This window comes from Salmo trutta, chromosome 14, assembly GCF_901001165.1.
Source record: "Salmo trutta chromosome 14, fSalTru1.1, whole genome shotgun sequence".
NCBI lineage: Eukaryota > Metazoa > Chordata > Actinopteri > Salmoniformes > Salmonidae > Salmo > Salmo trutta.
This window is the reverse complement of record NC_042970.1, coordinates 34,812,028-34,830,312: the sequence shown is the minus strand read 5'-3', so window position 1 is coordinate 34,830,312 and position 18,285 is coordinate 34,812,028. Positions and strand designations below refer to the sequence as shown.

At 40.8% G+C, this 18,285-nt stretch overlaps 1 protein-coding gene across 3 annotated transcripts in view; it reads right to left on the bottom strand.

Moving 5' to 3' along the window:
• Positions 1–18,285, bottom strand: part of LOC115207906 (sodium channel protein type 8 subunit alpha) — a 120,001-nt gene that overhangs the window by 28,497 nt on the left and 73,219 nt on the right. For all 3 annotated transcript variants that reach the window (XM_029775464.1, XM_029775465.1, XM_029775463.1), the window contains 6 exons: positions 10,725–10,898; positions 10,155–10,511; positions 9,751–9,912; positions 9,268–9,561; positions 3,370–3,487; positions 2,977–3,131 (listed from right to left, as the gene is read on the bottom strand). In XM_029775464.1, coding sequence (XP_029631324.1) covers positions 2,977–3,131; positions 3,370–3,487; positions 9,268–9,561; positions 9,751–9,912; positions 10,155–10,511; positions 10,725–10,898 — 1,260 coding nt within the window. The remainder of the gene's footprint in view (positions 1–2,976; positions 3,132–3,369; positions 3,488–9,267; positions 9,562–9,750; positions 9,913–10,154; positions 10,512–10,724; positions 10,899–18,285) is intronic.

Sequence of the window (18,285 nt, the reverse complement as noted above, 5' to 3'; positions counted from 1 at the left end):
CAAATTGGTTGTTGATCATTGCTAGACAATAATTTTCTGGTCTTGCCATATATTTTCAAGCAGGTTTAAGTCAAAACTGTAACTTGGGACACTCAGGAACATTCACTGTCTTCTTGGTAAGGAAGTCCAAAAAATTGAGAGTGGTACTCAGTAATGTGTTGTATTGGATTTGCCTCAAACATAACACTTTGTGTTCAGGGCACAAAGTTGATTGCGGTACCACATTCTTTGCAGTAATACTTTAGTGCCTTGTTTTAAACAGGATGTATGTTTTGGAATATTTTTTTCTGTACAGGCTTCCTTCTTTTCACTCTGTCAATAAGGCTAGTATGGTGGAGTAATACAATGTTGTTGATCCATCCTCAGTTTTCTCCTATCACAGCCATTAAACTCTGTAACTGTTTTAAAGTCACCATTGGCCTAATGGTGAAATCCCTGAGCAGTTTCCTTCCTCTCCAGCAACTGAGTTAGGAAGGACGCCTGTATCTTTGTAGTGACTGGGTATATTGATACACTATCCAAAGGTTAATTAATAACTTCACCATGCTCAAAGGGATATTTAATGTCTACTTTTAAATGTTTGACCCATTTATCAATAGGTGCCCTTCTTCGCGAGGCATTAGAAAACGTCCCTGATCTTTGTGATTGAAACTGTGTTTGAAATTCACTGCTCAACTGAAGGAAATTACACATAATTGTATGTGTGGGGTACATAACAAAGGAGTTGAATACTTATTGACTCATGACAGTTCAGCTTTTCATTTTTAATTCATTTATAAAAATTCAGAAAAACATCATTCCACTTTAACACTACGGGGTATTGTGTGTAGGCCAGTGACAAAAACATCTACATTTAATCCATTTTAAATTCAGGCTATAACACAACAACATGTGGAAAAATTAAATGGATGTGAAAACTTAATTCAGAAAATATTCACACCCTTTTCCACATTTTGTTGTGTTGAGCTTTTGTTTCACTGGCCTACACACAATACACCATAATGTCAAAGTGGAATTATGGTTTTAGAAATGTTTACAAATTAACTAAAATGAAAAGCTGAAATGTCTTGATTCAATAAGTATTCAACCCCTTTGTTATGGCAAACCTATATAAGTGAAGGAGTAACATAATAAGTTGCATGGACTCACTCTGTGCGCAATAATAGTGTTTAACATGATTTTTGAATGACTCCGAAATCTCTCTACCCCACACATACAATTATCTTTAAGATCCCTCAATCGAGCAGTGAATTTCAAACACAGATTCAACCACAAAGACCAGGAAGGTTTACCAATGCCTCGCAAAGAAGGGCACCTATTGGTAGATGGGTTAAAAAAAAACAAAAAAAAGACTGAATATCCCTTTGAGCATAGTGAAGTTATTCATTAACCTTTGGATGGTGTGTCAATACACCCAGCTACTACAAAGATACAGGCATCCTTCCTAACTGAGTTGCCGGAGAGGAAGCAAACCACTCAGGGATTTCACCAAGAGGCCAATGGTGACTTAAAATCAGTTACAGAGTTTAATGGCTGTGATAGGAGAAAACTGACGATGAATCAACAACATTGTAGCTACTCCACAATACTAACCTAAATAACAGAGCAAAAAGAAGAAAGCAAGTACAGAATACAAATATTCTAAAATATGCATCCTGTTTGTAATAAGGCACTAAAGTAATACTGCAAAAATATTGTCAAAGAAATGTAATGTATGTCCTGAATACAAACCGTTATGTTTTGGGCAAATCCAACACATCACTGAGTACCTCTCTTCATATTTTCAAGCATGGTTGTGGCTGCATCATGTAATGGGTATGCTTGTCATCAGCAAGGACTAGGGAGGGTTTTTTGGGATAAAAATAAACGGAATAGAGTTAAGCACAGGCAAAATCCTAGAGGAAGACCTGGTTCAGTCTGCTTTACAAAAGACACTGGGAGACCAATTTACCTTTCAGCAGGACAATAACCTACAACACAAGGCCAAATGTACACTGGAGTTGCTTACCAAGATGACATTGAATGTTCCTGAGTGGCCTAGTTACAGTTTTGACTTAAATCTGCTTGAAAACTTGACAAAGCTTGAAGAATTAAAAAAAATATCATATGCAAATATGGTACAATCCAGGTGTGCAAAGCTCTTCGAAACTTACCCAGATAGACTCACAGCTGTAATCACTGCCAAAGGTGATTCCAACATGCATTGACTCAGGGGGTTGAATACCTATGTAATCAAGATATATTAGTGTTTTATTTTTCATAATATGTTTACTAATGTTAGGGGGGAAAAAATCACTTTGACATTACGGAGTATTTTGTTTAGATCGTTGACAAAAAAATGACATTTAAATGCATTTTATTCCATTTTTATTCCCACATTGTAACACAACAAATGTGGAAAGAATCAAGGGGTGTGAATACTTTCTGAAGGCACTGTAAGCATTCTGAATCACCATTGTGCTACAGTCCCCCAGAAAGCTGAAAACTAAGCTGGATTCCTTTGGTTTAAAGGTTGGTGCATTACAGAACTTTGCTGCTCATTAGCAATAATCATATCACAAACAGTCGTAGACAGGTAAAAGGCATGATGGGGGAATAAAATATTTATCGATTTAATTATTCAATTTTAGTACATTCTGTGGGAACTGATACGGTTTACTGTAAGACAGTACTTAATAGTGCAGTATGAGCTAAACTGTTAGTGTGTGTGTTTTGGTTTTTACCAGAAGTCCACACAAGGATAGTAAAACAAATGGGGACATTTCGCAGGTCCACCCAAAGAAAAAGGCTATTTTAGGCTTAGGGGTTAGGTTTAGGGCAAGGGTTAGAATTAGGGTTAGGTTTAGGAGTTCGGGTTAGGTTTAGGTTAAGGATTAGGGTTATATGTAGGGTTAGGAAAAATATGATTTTGAATGAAAATCTATTGTTTGGTCCCCACAAGAATAGTAAAACAAATGTGTGTGTGTGCATTCTTACCAACGCCCCGCTACTGAGAAGGATCATGAAGATGATGACGGTCTCAAACCAGTTATGCTCCACGATCAGGTAGCTTGTCTTCCTCAGGAACCACCAGTGCTTCCCCCAGCCATGATCGATGGGCAAGTACAAAAACGTATACTTGGCAACACATTCTGGATAAGAGGACAAACACACTCACTGTTACTGACACAGTCAAATACATTTAGGACATGTACACACTATTGACTACACACGCACACGTCCATAAAAAGGCCTCATACAAACTGAAGATGAGTACAGACACTCACAGACCCACACTTGCCATGGCCCACAATGAAATCAGTTAGCATAAATGCTAAGTGCTATTGTGGCCAGACTGAGGCCTGTGTCTCTCTGTGGGTTCTTAGTTACCATCTGTCCAGCAGGCGTCTGGGTCCAGGAACTCCTCCACAACCTCCACCACCACCACTTCCTCCACGTCAGGCTTGATGTCTATGGTGCTGCCCTCCGAAGAGCTAGTGTCATCCAGCTGAGACAGACAACAGGAGAGAGGGTCAGACTCCTAACATCACAGAACATTCTGTGGTGTTATGAGCTAGTATGTACAAAGATACTGCATAGTGGTACCCACTGCCTAGAAAAGCATCCACTAGTCACCCGCTAACCCTTTCTGTGGATACCCCATAGGCATCATGATTTAAGGGCCACGTAACCTAACCAGGAAAAGCTGTGTGTCGCAGTTGGAGGTTAGATGTTACATGTTGCCTGCATTTTTAACACATTCTCTTACATTCCGACCGTGGATGTGTGGGTAACCTTGTCTATTTGTCTTGAAGTGAGTATTATTAATAGCAACATTGACCAGTTAGTCATTAACCTTGGCTGCTGAGTGATTACATTATTAGGGCTGGTCACTGGTAAATATGCATACGCAGAATTGACAGGGATGCATGATTTGCTGCTAGGTATCTTTATGCAAATAGACTAGAGCATTAGATCCATTGGTAAAACCTTTTACTCAACGGCCAGGATAAAACACATACGACACTCAAGAAGGGAATTGATATGATAAACATGTTAATTAAAGTGAGGTGGGGGAAGGTGTCATAGGCCGGGGCTTTTTAATTCATGTCTCACAGTAAAGATACTCACAGACTCTCAGAAGAAATGCTTATTCTTAAATACAACAGTCGAGCTACAAACGACGACCATTACCAAAGTATTATTTGATATGATTACAGTGAAACGGTTATGGAGAGATGATTCAACACATAGGTCTATAACAGGCATAAAATGTAAATATATTGAGGCTGATCTCAAACAGCATGTTCAGGTAGAGACGTTTAAACAGACATATGCCTTTTCTAGCCAACCTAATAAATAATCTCAAAGCTGAACAATAAGTCAAGGTGAACCAGGACACATGCATGCACACATGCACGCACGCACGCACGCACGCACACGCACACGCACACGCACACACACACACACACACAAACACAGCTAATCCAATTTACGGATGAATGACGCTTCACTTTAGAATACTGAATAGTCAGCAGAAAGACTGTGCTTCTCTCTCTTACTCTCATACACACTCTCTCTCTCCCCCTCTCTCTTGCTCTCTTTCTCCAGTATCACAAACAGCCAGACAGATCCCTGACTGTCTGACAGGGGCTCTGTGTCCGTCCAATCGCTGCAGGGCTGGGCTGTGACAGGCTTAGATGCAGGATAGCCAGCCTTGTGGTTGGTGGAGACAGGTAGCGGAGAAGACTGGAATCTGGTACAGGTATTAGAGCTGCTGCATGACTTCCCTCTGCAAACCAGGTCAAGGTGACCCAAGCATCAGAGCTCCCCAACATATCCACATACTGTACGAGTGAGGGGGACCTTTCCCACACGTTGACATACACAAAGCAGTGTCCGTCTGTCTGTCTGTCAGTCTGCAGAGCCAGTGGTACTGCCATGTCTAAACAAATGTTCTGAAACGTCAGGTCATCTGAAGGTCTCCTGTGTTCGCCCCTCTGTGTTCACCGCTCTATATTCACTGCTCAGTCCAGTGTTGATGAGTGGATTAAAAAGACACACATTGCACACACACACACACACACACACACACACACACACACACACACACACACAAATGCACTTTAAGCCGTTACATCATCTACTACATTAAGACTGCAATCTCAAGAGCCTCAGCATGTTCAGAACGTATTCACACCCCTTGACTTTTCCACATTGTGTTGTGTTACAGCCTGAATTTAAAAAGGCTACAATTGAGATCATACCCCATAATGTCAAAGTGGAATTATACTTTTTTAAATGTTTACAAGTAAAAAAAAATGAATAGCTGAAATGTCTTGAGTCAATAAGTATTCAACCCCTTTGTTGTGGCAAGCCTAAATAAGTTCAGGAGCAAGAATTTGCTTAACAAGTCACAATCATTTCTTCCATCTCTGTACCCAACACATACAATTATGTGTAAGGCCCCTTAGTTGAGCAGTACATTTCAAACACCGATTCAACCACAAAGACCAGGCAGGTTTTCCAATGCCTCACAAAGAAGGGCACCTATCGGTAGATTGGTACATTTTTTTAAAAGGAGACGTTGAACATCCTTTGAGCATGGTGAAGTTATTATTTACAATTTGGATATTGTGTCAATACACCCAGTCACTACAAAGATACAGGCGTCCTTCCTAACTCAGTTACTAGAGAGGAAGGAAACCGCTCAGGGATTTTACCACGAAGCCAATGGTGACTTTAAAACAGTTACAGAGTTTATTGGCTGTGATAAGAGAAAACTGAGGATGAATCAACAACATTGTAGCTACTCCACAATACTAACCTAAATAACAGAGCGAAAAGAAGAAAGCAGGTGCAGAATACAAATATTCTAAAATATGCATCCTGTTTGCAATAAGGCACTAAAGTAAAACTGCAAAAAATGTGGCAAAGAAATTAACTTTATGTCCTGAATACAAAGTGTTATGTTTGAGGCAAATCCAACACAACATGTCACTGAGTACCACTCTTCATATTTTCAAGCATGGTGGTGGCTGCATCATGTAATGGGTATGCTTGTCATCAGCAAGGACCTGAATTTTTTTTTTTTAAAGATAAAAATAAATGGAATAGAGCTAAGCACAGGCAAAATCCTAGAGGAAAATCTGGTTCAGTCTGCTTTCCAAACAGACACTGGGAGACAAATTCACCTTTCAGGAGGACAATAACCTAAAACACAAGGCCAAATATACACTACAGTTGCTTACCGAGATTACATTGAATGGTCCTGAGTGGCCTAGTTATAGTTTTGACTTAAATCGGCTTAAAATCTATGGCAAGACTTGAAAATGGCAGTCAACTTGACAGAACTTGAACAAAAAAAATAAGTGCAAATATTGTACAATCCAGGTGTGCAAAGCTGTTAGAGATTTACCCAGAAAGACTCACAGCTGTAATCGCTGCCAAAGGTGATTCTAACATGTATTGACTCAGGGGTGTGAAGAAATGAGATATTTCTGTATTTCATTTCCAATAAATATGCAACATTTTCTATAAACATGTTTTTACTTTGTCATTATGGGGTATTGAGTGTAGATGGGTAAGAAATAAAAACAACAACATTTAAAACATTTTGAATTCAGTCAGTAACACAACAAAATGTGGAATAAGTCAAGGGGTATAAACACTTTCTGAAGGCACTGTATTTGGCTACTCTGCAAAGCATCATGCTACATCTATAACTAGAAAAGGTAAATTTCCTGAAGAAAATTTGAGCGATTGCATCAGCTATTTAACGGTAGTGATCTTGCTGAAGCAAGCACACTAATTAAAATGAATATGCTGGATAACAATAGTGGTTAGTAGCAAGGGTTGGAACCAGTTCAGGGAACAGAACCGAAAACTGGAAAAGAAGGAAATGATTTGAGGAACAGAGCCCTAACCTGAAACTAAAGTGATCTATACTGTTCCGGGACATAACCGTTATTTTAAAAGCATGGGAAGCGGTTAATAACTTTCTTTTACATTCTGCCCATTTTTTCCAGTCCCACAAAAATCGCAACAAAGCGCCAATGCAAAGCCCTCACTGCCACTCAGAAACGTATTCCAGCGTCTGCCTACCGGCTGGAAATCTTTGCCAGTGGGTATACTTGTGTGTAGGCTATCTGTCCCTCCCCTCCCCTCCCCTCCCCTCTGAAGCATAGGTTACTGTAGCCTACTGCCGACATTACAAGCATGGTGCTGAAAAAAACATTTCCCCGCGCTTATTCAGGACTAGTAAAGGCCCAGCGCACTACTTTTGTGAAAAAATATTTAAATTATTATAATTTTTTTTATTAATACCATTTTTTCAGGTGGTGCTGCTCCCGTAGCTATGTGCCCAGCGCTTCAAGGCAAGCTTCCTCCTTCATCTCTCGTGCTCTCCTCATCTGCAAAATGTCAGTTGCATCTCGCGCCCTACACTGTGACTGGCACCACAGTGTGTGTGATTGTCTTTCATTATGATTTTACCATGCTTTTACGGCAAAATACAATTTGTTCTTAAAGACTTTCCTATAGAGATTAAATTGCTTACCCGCTCCATAGCAAGCTGCTCTATCCGCACTAATTGGTGAAGTCATTTAATGTCGAGCTAAATGTAAATAAATTACGGTTTCAGAGGTTTAAAAAAGAATAGAAAGGAACAATATAAACCGGTACTTTTTTTGGGTTCGAACCGGTTCAAAACTTTATTTTGTTGTTCGGAACATTGGAACGGAAGGAAAAAATAATGGTTCTGTTCAGAACGAAACCATAATGGTTCCAACCCCTGGTTAGTAGTGGGTGCAAACGCAATAATAAGCTTGAGGCATAATGTTTTGCTATAAGGAATAAATATTTCCTCTGATTGATTTGTTTTCTGGAGTGTGTTAACTATTTCTAGTTAACCATTAGAAGATGCGCAAGTGAAAGTAAGCACTTTGTTGACACACCTTGCTAAATCCTATTTAGTCACAAAGTCATTCTTTCTCATCACTACCGTATTGTGGCTTGTATTAGCTAACATAAATGTAGCTATACATTACCTTCAAAGTCAGTCATAGAAATATAATTCCTAGAACGGACATCCAAGTCAATGGGTCATTGATGGGTAGACTGGCGGCCATTTTTACCCATGTACCCATGATCAGAAAATAAAGCTGGAAGTACAGCATTCAATTTGTGCTTTATTAACAGTCAACACAATTGACATTATAAAGCCACAGCATCATTTTAATGAACATTCCATGTGAACGTGGCAATTAAGCATACAATGTCAGCCATATTAAGTGTACCCATAAGGGGCTGTCAAATTGCCATGGTCTGAGGGGCTAAACCACTTCTAGGAGTTATATTTCTATGGTCACAGTCTCATCATTGGCGTATTGTAGCTTGCATTTGCTAACAAAAGTGTATACATTACCTCCTACTCATCAGGAGAGCCGGTGACGGATAAAGGCAAACACATTAGCCACGGTTCAACTTGTGAAAGACGATGCGATTACTAAAATAACTGTATCTTTTGATTAGTATAAGCTAATCCTGATGTGATTTCTGATTTGAGTTACAGATCCGTTGCATTTGTTTCAGTACGTAGCTATCTAGGTTTGCAAAATACATTGTGTTAGTTGTGCTAGTTAGCTAACTAACGTGTTTAGTTAGGTGAGATTTAGCTAAATCAAAGAAATTCTGTACAGAAAGAGACATTTCTAACGGCCATTCCAATACAAACCCTTGATCACGCTAACTAGCAGTGTAATGGCCACCAAGCTAGCTACGTAGAAACTTGTGATCATCTCAAGTTAACGAGCTGTGCCAAACTGCACATGTGCAGTATAGCACTCCTTTGAAATAAAGTTGTTTTTGAGAAATATGAATGTGTCACACTTTTGCGGCTATGTAGGGAAGACATATTCAGCTACTCGAAGCTAGCTAATTCATATAGAATATGTGAAAACCTACAAAAAACATATAAGAAGTCAGAAGTATGAGCGATTTTAGAAGAGTGGATGCTAACGCACTCCAATTCATAGAAAATGATGTAACCACTATATTTGATAAGGTCTCAACAACTCAATTCACAACTTATCCTAAACCTCCAACAGAACTCAGTCAAACCTTCCACCTAATCAAGCACCCAAAACCCCCCTTCCCATTTTCCGATTAACCACCTTCCTCAACCATCAACCTCCCCTCTTATATAACCCCACGCACCAACCAAATGTATCATTTTCTATATTTAAATAGCATAGAAAGAATATATTACACCCATCCCTCCATACTTACGTCTTTGCTGTTCTCCACATCCGACTCGCTGCTGAAGTCCTCGGTGTTGAGGTTATCGAAGTCTGACTCCCCGACCGCAATGGGAACGCACACGGTCAGGTTGGGATTGTGGATGAAGGACATGTGGTCCTCGTCGATCATGTACTTGCCCACGCTGCTGCCAATACCGCTGGTAGTACCATTGATGTAGTCCAGCTCGCGGTTGATGTCTATGCCCTTCTGGTTTGCGATGCAGTTAAGCTTCTCGTCAAACTCATCAAGATGCTTCTGCTCATCCTCTGCTTCTTCCTCCTCCTTGCAATCAGAATCAGATTTGCAATCAGAATCAGATTTAAAATCAGTCAGGAAACAAATACTGACGTTCAAGTACATTGTGAAAGAGTTTGTCTTGGTGTTGTTAAAACAACACAGAAACAACACAACAATGACATCAGAGTGATGTCATACATAACAGAACATAGAGGACATGTCATCACAGCATACCTTCTTCATAACCTCGGCTACAAAGACCTTGGCCCAGGCAATCCCCGTCTTTATTCGACCAACGGCTATTTGCAGGTTGTTCTGTTCTCCATCATCGTCTGAGGGTGCCAGGTTGTCTGCGCTAAACGAGCTCAGCAACAAGGCAAGGAACAGGTTCAACACCTGGGGAGAGGGCCGTGCACAGAGAGCAGGTCTTAGCAGATGTGTCACTAACCGCAAACTAACTGATATCAGGCTTAACCAGACTAAACTTATAATGCACAAACCATAGTTACATGTGGATGTGGATGCAGAAATGCTACTTGCTTCCAATTCACTAAGTAAAGAGAGGCCTGATCTTCACAGGTTGGGTATGCAAGAAACTGCTACTCGATTATAGATATTTCAATGGTTGTTTTTCTTACCACCAAGTTGCCTATGACCATGACCATCAAGAAGACGATCATGCACATGTTCTGGCCGGCCACCTCCATGCAGTCCCACATGGACTCGATCCACTCCCCGCACAGAACCCGAAACACCATGAGAAATGAGTGAAAGAAGTCATTCATGTGCCAACGGGGCAGCTTACAGCTTGTTGCGATCTTACAGACACAGTCCTTGTAGTTCTTTCCAAACAGTTGCATGCCAACCACGGCGAAGATGAAGACGATAAGGGCCAGCACCAAGGTCAAGTTTCCCAGGGCTCCCACAGAAGAATGAATGATTTTGATGAGCATGTTGAGTGTGGGCCACGATTTGGCCAGCTTAAACACTCTCAGCTAGACAAAAGACAGAGAGGGAGGGAGGGTAGGAGAGACAGATTTGAGGTGGTTAATCATACTGTTTGAGAATTTCGGCATTAGTCAAGTCAAGCTAACTCTGCTGCAGAGTGAACCCTTCACCCCACCTTCGGTAAACTGTCTGGACATCAAGGTCATAGACGGTTATCATTATGCTCCCTCATTCCAATCCACAACACTTTTCTTACTCACCAATCGGAATGACCTGAGCACAGACAGACCCTCAATGTCAGCCAATACCAGCTCGACTAAACTGAGGGTCACGATGAAGCTGTCAAAACAATTCCAGCCCTCCTGGAAGTAGTAGTATGGATCCATGGCAGCCAGCTTGGCAAACATCTCACCAGCAAAGATACCAGTGAAAACCTGTAAGTGCAAAAAGAGAAAAAGGTTAACAGTCAGATCCTAGGGTCAAGCTACCACTGTAGGACACAGGTTTGGGGTCAACCCCACTTAAATTCAGGAGATTCATTTCGTTTCAATTCAAGGGTGCAATTTAGACTGTAAAGGGGTTGCTGTGAATTTGACAGTAACTTACCAGCAGCTAGTATTATACCATAAACAAGTAAATGCTACTGTAATTCATTGAGGGAGATGTGTTTTTTTATTTTACAGTATTTTACTCTAATTACATGCACTGTAAAAAAGCCAACTTAACCAATTCCTTAATAATCCTTATTCTGTGAGTTGAGTGGACTTCAAAAGGACAAGAATGTAAGCTACTCAACAAACTCTGCTCGATGTGAGCAAAAATGACAAAGTCATGATTGCCTTTGGAAGGTAACACTGTAAAAAAGCATTAACCAATGGCTTAATCAGCTAAATATGTGAGTATAGTGGACTTCAAATGTACAAGAATTTGAGATAACGTGTTGTGTTTACTCAACATACTCTGCTCTATGTAAGCTAATTTGAACAAGCTTGTTGAGTAAAATTACAAATGTATGTTTGCTCAAAACCACGCCCATCATTACCATCTTTCCCAGCCTGCTTTATTGCAGGTTGATATTCAGAATTGTTTGTTTCAATACCTGTGTTTTTTAATGTACATTGATTGGTTGATTAATCTTATGCTACATACATGTTTCTAAACTGATCTAATCTCTCAGAAGTTGGATTTAATGCACCCATTATTGAGATGGCTGTTCCAATTTATATGATTTAGCTAGTCTCAAAAATTCATATTTCTGACCATGTCAGTCATTGTCAATGCAAAACCTGGACCCGTACAAATCAGCTGGGCTAGACAATCTAGACCCTCTCTTTCTAAAACTATCTGCCCCCATTACCAGCCTGTTCAACCTCTCTTTCGTATCGTCCGAGATCCCTAAAGATTGGAAAGCTGCCAAGGTCATCCCCCTCTTCAAAGGGGGTGACACTCTAGACCCAAACTGCTATATATCTATCCTGCCCTGCCTCACTAAAGTCTTCGAAAGCCAAGTTAATAAACAGATCACTGACCATTTCGAATCCCACTGTACCTTCTCCGCTGTGTTATCCAGTTTCTGAGCCGGTCACGGGTGCACCTCAGCCACGCTCAAGGTACTAAACGATATCATAACCGCCATCGATAAAAGACAGTACTGTGCAGCCGTCTTCATCGACCTGGCCAAGGCTTTCGACTCTGTCAATCACCATATTCTTATCGGCAGACTCAATAGCCCTGGTTTCTCTAATGAATGCCTCGCCTGGTTCATCAACTACTTTGCAGACAGAGTTCAGTGTGTCAAATCGGAGGGCCTGTTGTCCAGACTTCTGGCAGTCTCTATGGGGGTACAACAGGGTTCAATTCTCGGGCCGACTCTTTTCTCTGTATATATATCAATGATGTCACTCTTGCTGTGGGTGATTCCCTGATCCACCTCTACGCAGACGACACCATTCTGTATACTTCTGGCCCTTCCTCGGACACTGTGCTAACTGACCTCCAAACGAGCTTCAATGCCATACAACACTCCTTCCGTGTCCTCCAACTGCTCTTAAACACTAGTAAAACCAAATGCATGCTTTTCAACCGTTCGCTACTCCAACCCGCCCGACAAGCATAACCACCCTGGACGGTTCTGACCAAGAATATGTGCACAACTATAAATACCAAGGTGTCTGGCTAGACTGTAAACTCTCCTTCCAGACTCATATTAAACATCTCCAAACCAAAATCAAATCTAGAATCGGCTTTCTATTTCGCTACAAAGCCTCCTTCACTCACACCGCCGAGCTTACCCTAGTAAAACTGACTATCCTACCGATCCTCGACTTCGGCGATGTCATCTACAAAATAGCTTCCAATACTCTACTCAGCAAACTGGATGCAGTCTATCACAGTGCCATCCGGTTTGTTACCAAATCACCTTATACCACCCACCACTGCGACCTGTATGCTCTAGTCGGCTGGCCCTCGCTACATATTTGTTGCCAGACCCACTGGCTCCAGGTCATCTATAAGTCTATGCTAGGTAAAGCTCTGCCTTATCTCAGCTCACTGGTCACGATAACAACACCAGCACACGTTCCAGCAGGTATATCTCACTGATCATCCCCAAAGCCAACACCTCATTTTGCCGCCTTTCCTTCCAGTTCTCTGCTGCCAGTGACTGGAACGAATTGCAAAAATCGCTGAAGCTGGAGACTTATATTTCCCTCACCAACTTTAAACATCAGCTACCTGAGCAGCTAACCGATCGCTGCAGCTGTACATAGTCCATCTGTAAATAGCTCACCCAATCTACCTACCTCATCCCCATACTGCTTTTATTTACTTTTCTGCTCTTTTGCACACCAGTATCTCTGCTTGCATATCATCAACTGCTCATTTATCACTCCAGTGTTAATCTTCTAAATTGTAATTCTTCGCTACTATGGCCTATTTATTGCCTACCTCCTCATGCCTTTTGCACACACTGTATATAGACTTTTTTCTACTGTGTCATTGACTTGCTTATTGTGTTATTGGCTTGTTTATTGTTTATTCCATGTCATTCCATGTGTAACTCTGTGTTGTTGTCTGTGACACACTGCTTTGCTTTATCTTGGCCAGGTCGCAGTTGTAAATGAGAACTTGTTCTCAACTAGCCTACCTGGTTAAATAAAGGTGAATTACATTTTTTATATATATAAAAATGCAGATTGTAGGTGATTAGAAGTTCCAATTGTTGGCTATTCTCACTCTGGCTGGATTCCAATAGAGGGCTTGCAGTTGTGTCACAAATCACTTAGCAACCGCACCAGGCTCCATGCTTGAAGACTAAAGTCAGTCTGTTGAAAGTTCTCCGAACGTCTACATGACTGGCTGCTTTTGGTACCACCGGAAACTTCGGGAAGATTGCCCATTATTTCGTTTTTCTAAGGACACAGAAAATGGAGGCAGTGGGAGAACCTATTCAAGTAAGTAAATACATTTCGAAAATTATCAAAAAACTATTTATTATTAGCTAGCTAGCCTACTACAGAAACTTAGTGTGCAGGCTATGTTTCTGCTAACGTAATGTTTGCTAGTTAGCTAACATTACATACTGCATACAGTGCATTCGGAAAGTTTTCAGACCCCTTGACTTTTTCCATATTTTGTTACATTACAGCCTTATTCTAAAATGGATTAAATAAAAAAAAATCCTAATCAATCTACACACAATACCCCATAATGACAATGTGAAAACTTGTTTTTAGAAATGCTAGCAAATTTATTAAATAGAAGAAACAGAAATACGTTATTTACATAAATATTCAGAGCGTTTGCTATGATACTTGAGATTGAGCTCAGGTGCATCCTATTTCCATTGATCATCCTTGAGATGTTTCTACAACTTGATTGGAGTCCACTTGTGGTAAATTCAATTGATTGGACACCTGTTGACAGTGCATGTCAGAGCAAAAACCAAAGGAATTGTCCGTAGAGCTCCAAGACAGGATTGTGTCGAGATACAGATCCAGGGAAGGGCACCAAAAAAATTCTGCAACATTGAAGGTCCCCAAGAACACAGTGGCCTCTATCATTCTTAAATGAAAGAAGTTTGGAACCACCAAGACTCTTCCTAGACTTGGCCGCCTGGCCAAACTGAGCAATTGGGGGAGAAGGGCCTTGGTCAGGGAGGTGACCAAGAACCCGATGGTCACTCTGACAGAGCTCCAGTGGAGATGGGAGAACCTTCCAGAAGGACAACCATCTTTGCAGCACTCCACCAATCAGGCCTTTATGGACGTAGCCAGATGGAAGCCACTCCTCAGTAAAAGGAACATGACAGCCTGCTTGGAGTTTGCAAAAAGGCACCAAAAGGACTCTCAGACCATGAGAAACAAGATTTTCTGGTCTGATGAAACCAAGATTGAATTCTTTGGCCTGACTGTTAAGCGTCATGTCTGGAGGAAACCTGGCAACATCCCTACGGTGAAGCACGGTGGTAGCAGCATCATGCTGTGGGGATGTTTTTCAGCGGCAGGGACTAGTTAGGATCGAGGGAAAGATGAACGGAGAAAAGTATAGAGATATCCTTGATGAAAACCTGCTCCAGAGCGCTCAGGACCTCAGACTGAGGCGAAGGTTCACCTTCAAACAGGACAACGACCCTAAGCACACAGCCAAGACAACGCAGGAGTGGCTTCGGGACAAGTCTCTGAATGTCCTTGAGTGGCCCAGCCAGAGCCCAGACTTGAACCCGATCTAACTTCTCTGGAGAGACCTGAAAATAGCTGTGCAGGGACGCTCCCCATCAAACCTGACAGAGCTTGAGAGGATCTGCAGAGAAGAATGGGAGAAACTCCCCAAACAGATGTGTGTCCAGCTTGTAGCCTCATACCCAGGAAGATTCAAGGCTGTAATCACTGCCAAAGGTGCTTCAACAAAGTACTGAGTAAAGGGTCTGAATACTTACGTAAATGTGATATTTAAAAAATATATATTTTATAAATTTGCAAAATTGTCATTATGGAGTTTTGTGTGTAGGTTGATGAGGGGGGAAAAACTATTTAATCAATTTTAGAATAAGGCTGTGACGTAACAAAATGTGGAAGAAGTCAAGGGGTCTGAATACTTTCCGAATGCACTGTAGCTAGCTAAGTCATCTAAATATTACCAGCTTGCTAACTTCCTATTAGCTAGCTATCTTGATATATTTATCGTTGTAACTCTAAATGCATTTGTAGCTAAGTAGCTAGCTAACAGCCGTGGAAGAGGGTGAAAGGATTAGCTAGCAGTTACAGCTGTCTGTAACGCCCTGGCCATAGAGAGGGGGTTTTTGTTCTTTATTTTGGTTAGGCCAGGGTGTTACATTGGGTGGGCGTTCTATGTTCATTTTCTATGTTGTCTGTTTCATTGATTTTGGCCGTGTGGCTTCCAATCAGGCACAGCTGTTGTTGGTTGTTGCTGATTGGGAGTCACACATAAGTGCCTGTTTTTCCGTTGGGGTTTTGTGGGTAATTGTTTCTGTTAGATTATTTCCTAACAGGACTGTTTTGCTGTCGTGTTTTTGTTCAGTTTTGTATAGTGTTCTTACGTTAATTAAAATCATGATGAACACTAACTCCGCTGCGCCTTGGTCTACTCTCTCTCCCGACAGCCGTTACACTGTCAGAAGGGAGAGTAGGCTACTCTGGATAGACCGGGTACCTTTGTGGGAGGACATTATGAAAATATTCTCCAGTTCCAATCCTTAGTGAGAAAAACTGAGGACAGAGAGATATAGCAACATAATATTCAGTGCTTTCTAATTTGAGTATAATGCAGCCTGTTTACTTTGTGATGTTTTCCGTCCTTAGGTACAGAGAACCGTAAAACCCTGTCTGCAGATGAAAAGGTCCCAATGAATGTCCCAAGAGAATAAGGGTACATTCTTGTATACCATGGATTATATGGGTACCTATGTTAGCACATTTTGCGAACAAAAATACAGTTTAAAAGTCACACACAATCTATAAACCTATTACAACTCGAGCAGACCAACCATGCTGGGTACCCCCAACAGCACACATTTTTGTTATCGCCCCGGACAAACACACCTGATTCAACTCTGAGGGCCTGCTGATTAGTTGATAAGTTGAATCAGGTGTGACCCCTACCGGCAAATGATGAACTGAAAACATGTTCACATATAGTTCACCATAGGGGGCTTATTGGAGCTGTCATTTGTGACTGAGACTTGCAAAAGTGTGCTTTTTAAAATATGTAGGCTACATTTGTTGAATGCTCGGAATACAAATAAGATTAGTTCTTGATACATTTGAAACAAGGTCTAGTTGTGGCTGCAACCGGACTAGATTGTGATCGACTCTTGGCGGAATGCATTGCTTGACTGCCATGAGGGTGATAAGCACATTATAATTTGCAAACTGCAGCCCCCCAAACATTTCGTTCTCGAGTTCGTTGAGCAGAGGGTGTGTATGTTTTGGTTTTACAAAGCTGTGTGTATCATAACATTTAATAATCAACATTTAATAATCAATTAATTGCAGTCATTCTTAAACCATGGAATCAATTATCAGTTCTGAACATGTATTTAAACATACACGTCTCTGGAGCCGCTGAGTCGGAGGAGCATGTATCAATCCTGCTTTAGGACTCATTGCATTGCGCCCAGCAGGTCAAACGAACAACTAAAACAAACGAGTCACTCCAAAAAACTAATCATGACTCTTGAGTTAGTAAAAATATGATGAATCATTTGTGAACTGCACATCACTAGATGACAGAAGGGACACAAGATCAGTTGGATAAAAATGTAAGCACTCCATAATTCGTATTGCAGTAATTATTTTATTCTGGGACTTCATTTGTGTAAATTATTAAAATCTAAATTGGTACACTCCACATGTCACGCCCTGACCTTAGAGAGCCTGTTGTATTCTCTATTTTGTTAGGTCAGGGTGTGACTTGGGTGGGCATATCTATGTGTCTATTTCTTTGTTGGCCTAGTAAGGTTCCCAATCAGAGGCAGCTGTTTATTGTTGTCTCTGATTGGGGATCATACTTAGGCAGCCCTTTTTCCCACCTGTGATTGTGGGATCTTGTGTTTGTGTAGCTGCCTGTGAGCAGCCCAGCACCCTTCGTTTTCTTCTGTATTGTTTTTGGTGAGTTTCATATTTATTAAACATGTGGAACTCTAAGTACGCTGCGCCTTGGTCTCCTTCTTACGACGAGCGTGACACCACATTACAATACTTCAATATACTCTCACAGCTGTAATACGCTGACTGCGCGGGAGGCAGGACTTCCGGTATCTATTTTTCCCGAATAAAATATACACTTTTCACTACATTCAGGTGACATAATAGGGCAACAATATTTGATCATAGATATACTAGTCACAATATCATAAATTGTTAATCTGCATAATTTAAATCTAACATTGATTTGCAAAGTCCAATTCATCAATAGATATTGCACTAGTATCCTATGGTGCCATTTGTGCCAATGATATCTATAAATCAAATAAATTGTTGTTTGTCACATGTGCTTAATACAAGAAGTGTAGACTTTATCATGAAATGCTTACTTACGAGCTCTTTCCCAACAATGCAGAGTTAAAAAGTAAGAAAAATTGTCAAAATTAAAAGGAAATAGTGACAAAATAATCTAACTATAATGAGGCTATATACAGAGTCAATGTGCAGTGGTACGAGGTAGTTGAGGTAATATCTTCATGAAGGTAGGGGTAAAAGTGACTAGGCAATCAGGCAAATAAAATAAACAGATTATCATCAGTGTATGTAAAGAGTGTGAAAGTGTGTCAATGTGTGAGTGTTTGTGGGGCGTACATGCGCT